Source organism: Talpa europaea (genome assembly GCF_964194135.1).
Source record: "Talpa europaea genome assembly, chromosome: 12".
Classification (NCBI taxonomy): Eukaryota; Metazoa; Chordata; class Mammalia; order Eulipotyphla; family Talpidae; genus Talpa; species Talpa europaea.
In genome coordinates, this window is record NC_140079.1 from 78,066,115 (window position 1) to 78,078,640 (window position 12,526).

At 55.0% G+C, this 12,526-nt stretch overlaps 1 protein-coding gene across 1 annotated transcript in view; it reads right to left on the minus strand.

Moving 5' to 3' along the window:
• The window catches only part of GTF2IRD1 (GTF2I repeat domain containing 1), a gene marked incomplete at both ends in the record, with an annotated part of 63,378 nt that extends 51,578 nt beyond the window's left edge, over positions 1-11,800 (minus strand). The window contains 7 exons of the mRNA XM_084249735.1: positions 743-826; positions 2,660-2,749; positions 3,735-4,042; positions 4,647-4,830; positions 6,528-6,683; positions 9,080-9,221; positions 11,678-11,800. Coding sequence (XP_084105861.1) covers positions 743-826; positions 2,660-2,749; positions 3,735-4,042; positions 4,647-4,830; positions 6,528-6,683; positions 9,080-9,221; positions 11,678-11,800 — 1,087 coding nt within the window. The remainder of the gene's footprint in view (positions 1-742; positions 827-2,659; positions 2,750-3,734; positions 4,043-4,646; positions 4,831-6,527; positions 6,684-9,079; positions 9,222-11,677) is intronic.
• Positions 11,801-12,526: the final 726 nt, after the last annotated feature.

Consider the following 12,526-nt stretch of genomic DNA (forward strand, 5'->3'; position numbering starts at 1 on the left):
TATCTCTTCTTACTCACAACTAGCCCCTTTCAACCTGAGTTTAAGTTAATGTGGCAACTCTATGGACCCCTAGATAGCTTCAGGATGGGGGCTGGCTTGTCTGTGAGAAGGGCCCCACACCCGTCTCAGGTACCACCTGTGTTTGCTGTCCAGGGTGGGGTGGGCTCTGCTCTGAGCCCGGCTGTCCTGGGTGCCAGGGATACTGGCTGTCCTGGGCCTCACAGGGACAATACAGAAAAGGTGTGTGAAGCGCTCTGGGTATACTAGAGAGGAAACCATTGGGGCTGGGGAACCCAGCTGGCTCAGGCTGAGTCACTAAGAACAAGTGCAAGGGTGCCCCTAAAAGATGGAAAGGGCATGCCAGGTGAGGGCACAGCATGGGCAAAGGCAAGGAGGCAGGAACTGGCATGGGGCAGAGGGTCACCTGTGAGCACATGAGGCTCACAGCCATTTTCTGGGCCCTCTGGCTGGTCTCCCAGATGGCAATCTGCCCCCAACCTGCCAGCCTCCTTCAGGTGAATCAAGGTCTGGGGCTCTGCCATCAGCCCGCCGCCCAGAGAATCTGGAAGGGAAATATTGACATAACCACCCCCTACCCAGACAGGAGATGACATTAGCATTGACGGCGCGCGGGTGCCAACATATGGCTCCCGCTGTCATGTTAGGGAACACAAGTGATTGCCACGTAATGAGATGCTCAACACGCTGTGGGGCCACACGGCGGGCGCCGCCGCCCACTCACCATATCTGCTGTTAAACAGGATCTGCACGCACTCCCGGAGCGTGTTGATGTCCTCGGTTTCCTTTATGAAGGCGTCCCACTTCTCTATCAAAACACAGGAGGTACAAGTGAGGGCCAGTTGGAGCAGGGACCCCACGTCCTGGCTGCCTCATGAGGAGGCCCCGGCTCCCTGCTGCCCTGTGGGCCCTCTCCGCTGGGGCCTTGCCCCAGAGACAGCCAAGCTCCCTCCCCAGGAGCACCTGGCTTCCTCCAGAGACCAGACCAGCCCTTCCACCTGTTCCCACCTTTAACCCTGATGTCCCAGGCCTCACCAGGAAGCAGCACTACAGAAATCGAGGGTACTGTGATGGAGCCCCCACCGCCCTGATCTCTCACCTCTGCCCTCCACCGCGGGCGGTGGATACTGTGCAGACCTCAGCCTGTGCACCCCGCAGACCATCCTCCCCTGAGGAAGATAAGGCCTTGACCTTGAAGACAGCCCTCACGCCTCGTACATCTGGAGACCCACCCAGCCTTGGCCCTGTCAGCTTCCCCCAAACCCTCAGTCCTGCTGGCCTCTTCCATAAAACCAAAGTTTCTGCCTTAATTCACTATCAGTAACAAGATGATCCACTGGTTCATTATGATTATAAAAGTAACACCTGTAATTTGTTGTGTTTACATACTTTATATCTATAATATCCTGTTTCATCTCTCACAATAACTTTTAAACAGTTATTTTTTTCCTTTTTTTTATATTAACATTTATCATTTTTTAAATTTTTTAGATAATATTTGCTTTCCCCCACCCCCTCAGATTGAGTCCCCATAGAATTTCCTTCCCCAAGGCACCCGTGCACCATCACCACAGTCCCCTGTGCTCCTCCCTCCCTCCCTCTCATCCCTCTCCCTCCTCCTTCCCTGCAGTATGTCTCTGTTTTATAACTGTCTTAAATATAGTTATTATTTCCATTTTGTAAATGGGAAAACCGAGGCTCAGTGAGGCGGAGCATCTTGCCACGCCACCCAGTTGCCACCCCTGAGATTGTGTTCCAGCCCCTGCTCTCATGGTCTCGCACAATGTTGTTCCATCTGGAGATCCACAAAGGTCCTGTTCCCGCCAAGGATGGACCTTGTTTGAGCCAGTGGGGTATCTCCATGCTGATCCCAGGAGACTGGGTTTTCAGAGATCCTGTCACTGAAGATGAGACAGACCTCCACCAGCAGAGCTGCTACAAAGTCTACTTCATTCCTTTCTGGAATAAGTGAATTCCAAATTTTTCTGCTTTTAGTACTCTATGTGGTACTTTTAAAATGTGCCCACAGTTTCTTGATACTTCTTCCTTCATGAGGTGAGTTCAATTCCTCTTTCTCGCTTTGATTTTGGGCTGGATCAAGTTTCTCACTTCTAATGAGCAGAAGCAATGGTGATTTCTGAGAGAAGGGCCTAGAAGACATGTGGCTTCCTCCTCACTCGCTCTTGCATCACTAACTGTGGGAAACCAGACACCATATTGTGAGGACACTCAAGCAGCCCTGTAGAGGTCCATGTGATGAGAAGCAGATCTCCTGCCAACAGCCAGAGTTGCTTGGAAGTGGATCCTCCAGTCCCAGTCACGCCTTCAAGTGACCATACCCAGCTGACATTTGATTACAACCTCATGAGCGAGCCTGAGCCAGAAACATGTAGCTAAGCTGCTCCTGAATCCTGGCCCACAGAAACTGTGAGGTATAAATGCTTCATGGTATAAGCTAAGCTAGGGGCAATAAGTTACACAGCAAAACACAGCTGTTACACTCTGGTTTTACTCACAAGTCTCCTGAGCAGAGCTGTTCTTCTCTCTCACCAAGACCCAGTACAAACATTTCCTTTTCAGTGAGCACCACCTCTAGCCCCGGTCCCCACTTGGATAGGTGCCACTGTGGGCGCTGACCTACCTGACTTGTCATGGACGATAGAGAAGAGAATGCGCTTAGAGGCATGGACGTTCTGAATGAGAGGCCCACCAGGTCCGGTGGGCTTCTGTCCTGGACAAGGGAGAAGAGAGATTAAGGTTCAAGGGGGGCTCTTAAGAGGGGGTCCCTAGTTCTGGTCCAGTCTTCCCTACTAGGGAGACACCAGAACTGAGCCCTGTGATCATGAACTCAGCAGATTTTCTGCCCGAAGCCTGAGACATTCTCTAGCGGTGTCTGCTTCCCCAATAGCAGATCAAGGAAAGCAGGATGTCAGAGGTCACCTTTCACAACTGAGGACACTTGCTTTAGGTGTATAAGTCCCACCCCCTCTGAGCCCACATATCTGTGAAGGGCAGTGCTTTTTTCTCCTCATAATAATAAAAAGCACCTACTTAGGTGCTTAAAAGCACCTATTATGTGCCAGGCATTGGACCTGGTGCTCTATATACAGCAATTTTCAACCTTGAGTACAAATGAAGCTTGGTGGATTTGTCAACATGCAGCATGATGGGCCTCAGCCCCAAAGCTTCAGATGCAGCAGGTCCTGGAAACATGCATTTCTAATATTCTCTATAATTTAATCTTCATTAACAGCCCGGAAAGGTAGGGAACCACTGTCTCTAAGCATGAGGAAACAGGCTTAGAGACAAGCTCCAAATACACAGCCACTAAGTAGAGAAGTAGGATATGAACCCAGGTCTTTCTCATACTGTTTGCTCTTTTATGCCTCTAGTACCCCTAATCCAGGCTGGGCTGCAGCAGGTGCTCAGTGGAAAAGTTAACATGTTTACTCCCTTCACAGACGTCACAGATTCTCTGGGAGTCCCCTCTGGTTTCTCCCTGTCCCAGGCAAAAGACAGGGCTCAGACTGCAGAATGGAGGCTCAGAGCTTGACTGTGTACAAGCCAGGACATCATCTTTCTGCCCTCCTTCACCCTGTCCCCACTTGCTTCCTTCAACCCAGGGAAGGCCTGAGGATCCCCCACCTGCCCTGGGATGGTGCCCTGCCACGGGTGACCAGTCCCTTCACTACCCTTGGGGGTCAGCAGCAGCTTACCACAGCATTCGGGGAAGTCTTGGGCACCAGAGGCCTTGGGCTCAGGCCCAGCACGGCCTAGGCCTAGGTCGCTGGGAGCAAGTGGACAGGCGGGCGCCTCCTGCTTGAGCTCTCTCACGGTGTGATTGGGGAGTGCGGTGCTGTACAGGAAGCTGGCCATGGAGGATGTGGCAGTGGGCGGCAGGTCTTGGGCTGGGCCCTTGGGGGCCTGGCTGTGTAAGCCACAGTCCCGAGAGCCCTTGGCTATCAGGGAGACACCATTCAGCTCCACTAGGGCCTTTGAGTCCCGCCCGCCATCCTCGAGAGGCCTGGAAAAAGGAGGACGTGGACGGTTCACACACCTGTCCTGCAGGTCACACCTCTTCCTCCACCCCTCCTCACCCTCCCCCACAAAACCCAACCGCCTGGAGGGACCTCCTCTTCTGGGCCTGCTTGCTGCCAGAGGGGCCTGAGCACTGAAGGGCAACACGAAGCCCTCAGTCTCGCTCCTGGAGGCCCCGGCAGTCAGGACCTGCCCAGCCCAGCTTCCACGACTGCATTTCCCACCAGTTCCTCATTTCCCCCAGTGACCCTTGATTCACAACCCAACAAGTACACATAGGTGATTCTCCACCTCCACCCTTTTGCAGGGCCATTCCTGACACCTCAAGTGCTGTTTGCTCAACCAAGGCTCTTCTGGTCTTTCTGCGACACAGAAGCCCCTGGAAAGACTTCCATGACTGAATGGCCTCCCGCAGATCATGCTCTATGACTGGGTTTTGTCTCACCTCCACCGTCAGACTGGGAGGTTTTAAAACCTGGGTCTCCCTGTGAAGCTTCCTCACCTCTAGGCAATAGGTGGCTGAGCCACCATGGAAGCAAATGGCCCTCCTGCTTGCCCTGGCCCAATCCTCGACTGCCAGCCTTACTCACCTCTTGAGCTTGAAGCGGATACGATGGCTGTGCTCCAGGATGGCCATGAGGGCCTTGGGGTCATACTCAGCAGGCCTCCGGAAGGCCAGGCCTTCAGGCAGCCCCTGCACAGCCAGCAGCCCCGGCTCTCTGAGCAGCCTCTCGTAGGGCAGTGGCACCACACTGGCCCTTCCCAGGGCCTCGCCTGTGGAGGGAGGAGGCCAAGGAGAGGGTCTAGTATGAGAGGGCAGCCAGGCAGGGGAGGGGGCCAGGTGTGCCCCACAGTCGGGGCCATGTTGAGGGACTCCCCTTGGTGCTGAGTTCCCAGGAAACTGGCCCCCCTAGGCCCCTAAACTGCAAACTTCATACTGAGTAACCCCTTACAGGCTGGGGGTGGGAGGGTGGGGATTGCAACAAGGCCCCATTGTCTGCACTCTTGGGCCTGGACTCTCCCATCAAGAGGGTATCCTGCCTCCCCGGCCATTCTCTTCTCCACTCCTGGCAGGGCGTGTAGGGGAAAGCGGGGCCTGGGGTTGTGGGTAGGAAGTGAGAAGAGGAAGGGGTGGGGGGAGAAAGGAGGCCAGGAGAGAGACTGCAGGGACAAAGCCATAGGGAGGAGGGACGAGACCAGAGATTGAGAAGATGGTGAGAATGAGGGAAGGGGGGAGGGGGGGCCATCTGAGAGATGGTGGGGGGCCTAGGGTCAGGAGCTTTTGTTGTCCTTCCCACTCAGAAGCAGAAAGAGGCTCCTCAAAGGCAAAACCTTTGATTTTTGCCTCAGGTGGGTGAGAGGGGTGGGGGGGCTGGGGTTCTGTGTCCAAATCCAGTAACTGGCAGAAGTGTCTACAGTGACACAGCCAAGCACCCCTGCCAGGTTGGCCAGCGAGCCCTCCCAGGGCCACGGGGTCCCCTAAACCCCAGTCAGCTTCTCCAGCCATCCAGACAACAACAGGAGTTCCCTCAAAGACCTCTGCTCCACAGAACCAAAAGCTCCAGGGAAAGGAATAAAGCAAGTCAGAAATAATGAGGTAGGACCCTTAGGGACCAAAGGGGCTTGCCCAAGGTCACCTAGAGAGTGTGAAAGTCACCACTGGATGGACCACGAGACCTGCAACCTAACGCTTCCCAAGGGAGGCCAGGACTCTTCCTCATTGCCCCGGCAGAAAGGACGTAGTCCACCAGTTAGCCTCACTCAGTCATTCATCAAACACCCTTTCTAAGCACCTGGTGTTGCTGAGGAGTGAACTGCAGGCTGGGGAGAGCAAAGAAGGCAGACTCAGTCCCTTGATCCTAGAGAACATCTGGGTCAGTGAGGGGACTGTGGGGTAGTGCCCGGCATGATCCTAACCCAAATTGGGGAAAGGATTCCTGGGGCCGGGCCTTACAGAATAATGTGGAATCCTCCAGACAGAGGAGGAGAAAGCAATCCCAAAAGGCATAGTAGGGCGAAGGGGAGAAAATGTGAAATGAAGCCATTACATGCTGGAGGGCAGGAAGTGAGATGGGTCAGCACAATTGGGGAGGGATTATGTGGAGAGCCTGAGGCACACTTAGAGTGACAGGGGTCCCCTAAGGCCTTGGGAAGATGACCTTGGTCACAGTGCAAGTAGGGGCAGCAGAGGGCACCCGGCCTAGAAGCAGGAGACCAGGGGGACCATAGGGTCATTTCTAGGCAAGAGGTGGCAGTGACCTGATCAGGGCAGTGGGACAGTGGCTCTGGAAACAGGGCTGGAAGACCCACTCCTGGGATGCAGGATGGGGGTGATTGGGGGAGCAATGCCCTATGCCATGAAGTTTTTGCCCAGGGCCTGTAATGGGGCAAGAGGTGGGGGCCTCCCCATCTGGTGGGGCTGGGGCTCCCACCCACCTGGGGGCCCCAAATGGAATGAGGAAGGATCTTACTATAAAGAACATCAAACACCTCCTCTACCATCTTCCGCAGAAGGTACACATCCGAGCCATGTTCCAGGGAAGATCGCGGGATGTTCCGGCCGCCACCCTCACCCCGCAGCACCTTCTTGGGGTGCTCTGCCTCCGGCTCCTTCCACGGGGGCCCTCCTGTGGGACACAGAGTAGGTGGGGCCATGGTGAGCACCTGTCATGTCACCTGCCCCTCAAAGCGGGCATGTCCTTGCCCTGTACTGGGCCCTGAGGAGGGCCAATGAATGAATCAATAATTAATAAGTAAGCAAGCCTCACCCCAAACAATCTGCCCAGGGCTGGTGCAGGGCATCTCAGAGTTTTCAGTGCCCAGGATAGGGTGTGGGTCTCAACCCTGGTCACCTCTACCTTGCTATGTGACCTTGGGCAAGTTCCTTCCCTCTCTGAGCCTTAGTCTGTGAGCTCTCACGGGAGGCCAGCCAGCCTGGCTCAGGATCGGGACTCAACAAATGTCCATTCCATCCACCCTTTCTGTGTTCTGACACGAAAGCTGTCTTAATAAACCAAGTTCCTAGTTTCTGCTGTGCAAAATGAGGAGATGACAGGGACTCCAGCAGAAGGCTAAGGGGCTGCAAGGAGGCAAGGTCATGCTAGGCTGGCCAGGGCAAGGCCACAGGGAGGGGAGCAGTAGGCAGGTTCTTGGGGAACATGCTAGAAACTGCATTGAAAAGGGGCCGAGAGATGGGTTGGGAGGCCACCTCCTAGCTTGGATCATGCTTTCCTCTGGGAATCTGTGAAGCTTGAAATAAACCAGCCGAGTTCCCGGTGCTATAAATAGTGGCTCTGCCTGGCTCCAGAAGGCCAGGTGCACCTTCCCCAGACCCCCCAAGACCCCAGCCTGTTGACCCCCCTGCCTTGCCAACTGGAGGCCACAGGACCGTGCACTGTCCACTTGACCCTGGAGCTCAGCCCCACCTGCCCGCCCTGACCTTGGAAAGGACACAGGCTCTGAGGAGTGAGTAGAAGACAGGCTGGTTGGGGAAGCAGCTGGACCCCAGGATTGACAAGTGCAGGGCCTGGGACAACCTTCCTTGAAATGGCTGGTGGTAAGGTCAGGCCGGGCTAACAGGGCAAGTGCTAACAATGGTAATGACCACAGCATCTGCATTCACTGCGTGTGAAACAAGCACCGGCATGGTTCTAAGCATTAATCCCTTTAATCCTCAGAACCTCCCCTTCCACAGGCAAGGAGGTGAGGCCCAAGATGTGGCAGGTGGCAGAGCCAGGATGTGGCCCCAGGCCTCTGACTCCAAGGCCTGTGCTTTTAACCCCCAGAGTCGCAGGTCATGGGCTGGAACTGAGAGGAGGGCCGGCCCTGCCCCTGGAGGAACTCATCCCCAGAAAGGTGAAGCCCACCTTCCTCAGCAGCTCACTGCCAGCGGGGGCACTAGGTGGCAGATGGAAATTTAGAGCCCCGGAAGCTGGCTCAACATGGTGGGTGGCCACAGCACAGGTCTAGGTGGAGGGGCAGTGTGGGGCCTGGGGTGGCAGGACTGGGAATCTGGAGACCAGGAAGGCATCTACCAGGCCAAAGAGAGAAGGAAGGACCTTCCAGATAGGGAACAAGGAAGGCCGAGCGAGAAGAGACACACGGGGCTGGCACTTCAGCACTGTGCAGCCTGGGGTGAGTGCAAGGGACGCCGGGAGGAGGAGAGAATGCAGAGGTCAACGGGGTCATGAGGGGCCCCAGAGTTCAGGTAACCCCATGTAGCAACCATGACGTGGGGACTTTTGAATGACCTTTCTGCCTTAGGGTACCATGGTTGGTCTCTTCTGAGAGTGACCAGGACTCGCCGGCAGGCCTCCGGCAGAGGGGGTGGGGAGCATGCTGCACCTCCCTGGTTTTGAAAGGGTAGAGCAGAAAGAGCATGGATCTCAGAACCAGAGACCTGGCCTCAAACCCGCCTCCACCTGACTTGTCAGCCTCATCACTTGTGTGTCCCTGAGAAAGTGACTTGTGCTTACAGTGCCTCAGTTTCCCAGTTATAACCCATGGGAGCAATTTCACGAGGCTGCTGGGAAGGTAAACAGCACCAGCACATGCCCGGCCACAGCATCGTTAACACTGTGTTTATCGAGTATTTCTTATGTGAGGATATGTCCTCAGCCACGTCCATGTGCTGCCTCCTAGGTTGCCATCAGGACAGTATTTGGCGTTGGAAATGGCGTGTGGCACACAGCGGGCACTCAACACATATTTGTTGAACAGATATACTGGGTTCTTTATCAGGGACGCACAGGAACTGGGCTACAACTGGACCTCAATGTCCCCTGATATCTATGAGCAGGTGGGGTGGAGGGGTCTGGACTCAGTCTCTGAAGACTGAGGGGCTGCTGACTGATTCCCACAAAACTGCAGCCGACCCTGATAATGCCACGCTAGGAAGTTTGCACAACCTCCTCTGTCCAGTACAATGCGGGGCCGCCCAGTGTTGTTCAAAGGATCCAGAGACAGGCCCCAGTTCCTGCCCTCGGGGACTTTGGGACCCTGCCCCAGAGCCCCAGGTACTCACGGCAGAACCTGAGGAAGTCTGATTGCAGCTCCTTCCGTGCATTCAGGAACATTCTCCCCTTCTCCGTGCCCACCACAAAGGCGCTCTCATCATGCACAGCAACACAGGCCACTTCTGCGTTCAGCTTGGACAGCGCTGAGCACTGTGTGGGGAGCAGGGTGTGTGAGTCAGGGGAAGCCCCCTCCCTAGCACACTCCGGGACACTGCCAGTGCCAGTTCTGGGGTTGAGTGTGAGCTCCTGGTGTCCGAGCTCTGCCAGCAGCTCCAGGGGAGGTCACCCCTCAATGTGCTCAGTCTCAGAATCTTCCGTGGGAACGAATGACCCCCCAGCCCCAACAAGTTTGGTCAAGGTTGGCGGAGAAGATAAGGTCACGGGGGTTGGAAGAAGCACAGGTACATGATCCCCTCCCATGTCCTCCCTGCTTTGGGTGAACTTCCTGTCTTAGGCCCAGGCCCAACCCCAGGGTGCTCTCCAAGTCACGGACAAGTGCTGGACTTGGAGGAGGTGGGGTGAGCCTCAGGAGAACCAAGGCTCGGCCACATCCAGGCTGCAGCCCCACACCAGCCACTGCCTGCTGCAGGAACGGGGCAGGTCATGCCCTCTCCGGGCCTCAGTCTCCAAATGTGTAGTTCCAGGACAAGCAGCCCTGCTCCCAGGGTTGCAACGGGCTTGGCTGTGGAGATTCAATGGGACTGTTGGAGGGAAAGCAGCTCTAACCCGGGACTTCCCAACAGGGGTACAGCAGAGAGGTTTCACAGCCCCAGGGAGAAGCTGGCAGGCCCAGTACAAAGACCTGAGCGCGGGGGGTCTGCAACCAAGACCACCAGGATCACGGCCTCTGACCTACATCACCAGGAAAACCTGTCTGCAACACTTGCGGCTTCTAATCAGTGCCAGTGCCGGACAAATGCTGGTTTTTATCTGAGTTAGGTAGCGCTCTGATAGTTGGGGAGGCTGCTTTCGAAACACGGCTCTGCTGCTGTGTGACCTAGTTCAGGATCCTCAGACTCTCTGGGCCATAATCATGCCTCTAAGCCAGCTCCAGTCGGAGTTGTTCTGGTGAGGACCCTGGGCCTCCTGTTGTGGTGGGGGTGGGGCAGGGGGAGTGTTCATTTCCTCTTCTCCAAGATTACAACAAAACCCTGCTCTCTCCTTTCCTGGCAATAATGCTGAACAGTCACAAACAAAAGTAACAGATGAATTCAATTGCTTCCAACATAGGAGTGGCTACTAGAGCTGCAGGAAATCCTTCATTGTGTGGTCACTTCTCAAATGAAGGAGCTGAGGCCACGGTGGGGATAAGCTCACCCAAAGGCACAGAGAATGAGGGCCATGAGGAAATGCTGGGAAAGGTGCTGAGACTTGGGGTTGGGGGTTATGAATGGACACACTTTAGCCCAACGCCCCTTATATATTGCCTAAAGCCCTGGCCCTGGGTCCTGGAAGATGCCAGAACTAAGTCGCCACTCACCCCAAGAAGTGACACTGTCACCCATGAGGGTCACTCAGGAAACCCTTAAAGGGTCCCAGGCACAGGGGAGCCTGTTTTGTACATGCATCAGGATTGCTACAGGGTCATCAGCTCCCCCAGGAAGCCCTGAGGACCCCACTAGACCAGTGCTGTCCAAAACAACTTGCTGCATTGCCCTGTCATGTGGCAACTAGCCACATTTGGCTACTGAGTGCCACTGAGCAACTCTACTATTTTGCTTAATTTTGACTTGTCACAATTTAAGTAGCACACATGGCTGTGGCTTTGGGGTTGCCGTCACTGTCAGTTAGCCTCCACCACAATAAGCTAGCACTGTGCAGGACACAGGCTGGGTCCTCTCCAGGGAGCTCACTCTGCACAGGGAAGGGACTGCACCAGCCAGCTTCCCCAGGTGCCTCCCACCTCGGGGCCAAACACCACCCAAACAGCCTCTGTTCTGCTTCTGGCAAGAACAGTCTAGAAGGAAGTCCTTTGTCCCTGGGGAATTATAGACTCTGCACCCAGGAATCCACTTTAAAAACTGGTCATGCTGTGTGACTTTAGGCAAGTCCCTGCTCTCTCTGAACTTCAACTTTACTATCCTAAAATGGGGAGGGGGTACAGCTAACTGACACCAGACAGATTTTTTTAATACCTGCCTACCTTCTATGACAGAAATTTCTCCCCTGAAAATGACAGTATTTTCTCATTTGGGGTAAACTGCCATAGGTTCAGGTATGCAGGCAAAAGAAACAGGGGCAATTGAGGGGCCGTTTCTCTCTCCCAGCCCCCAGATGCAGTCACAGTTCTTGCTTTAACATTGGGGTGACAGCTTTGTAAGGAATCGCTGTCCGCATATTATCTATCAGGTAACCTGCTGGGAGGGAGACTTGTGACCATCCCAGGGACAGGTCTTGAATGGCAAGAGGTGACAAAGCAAGGATAGGGGGTGAGGAGATGAGGCAGCATCTAGTCCCAGGTTGGGTTTTTATACACTTGATCTCATTTAAACCTGCAGCCATTGTTGTAGACGGGGACACAGACACCCAGGCTGTGGGACTGGAGTTCCTATATCTGGCTGCAAAGGCCAGGCCCGCTCCCCCTCCCAGCAGGTGGGGGCACTCACCATGGAATCTAAGGCAGACACGAGGCTGGTGATGATCTCATCCTTGCGGGCGAAGGCGGAGTTCCAGCGGTCAGGCCCGCAGCCATTGGCAGGGACGTCACAGCGCTTCCCCAGCAAGGCCATGGTCACCTGGAAGGAGGCGGCGGGTCTGGGCATGCGCTGCTAGCGTGCACCACAGGCCTGGCACACCTGGACTCTACTTCCAGGCGGGACAAGTCAGGCACTGGCCTGCCTTCACCCATGGGTCTAATGTGAATGATGGAATTAAAGCTTTAAAGCATCTGAATGCAAAGTCTACGATGGCCCGTACAGGTGTGGGCACAGACGCAAGATAACTGAGGGGTGTGCTCCATGGCATGCCCCCAAGTCTGCCTGGTACCCCAACCAATTCTTCTCATACAGGCAGCTCCGGTCATGGCTCTCTCTTGCTCACACCCGCGTAGCTCCCTCTTACCCTCATCAGCTCTTGATTCCTCAGCTTGGTCTTCAAGGTCCCTGTCTAGATTTCTGTCCTTTGCCCCAACTTCCCTTAACACTCCAGGTGTCATGAACCCCAAAAGTAACAACATCACCCAATTTCCACAGGTCTAATCCTCCTCGACCTGAGTGCCCTTCAAGGAGCCTTCAGCACCTACCGACTGTCCATTCAGCTTTAATTGTCACCTCTGCTGGGAAGGTGTCCCTTCCCGCCCAGGCCTCCCACCTTGCCCCAAGTCCCTCCATACAATGCTGTATCAGGCCATGAGCTCCCTGGGCAAGGCCACCACCCTGAGGTCTCTGAAGCTCAGACTATCTCCTGGACTCAATCTCAGGGGTGCAGAAAGATACTAAGGGGCAGAGACAAGGATT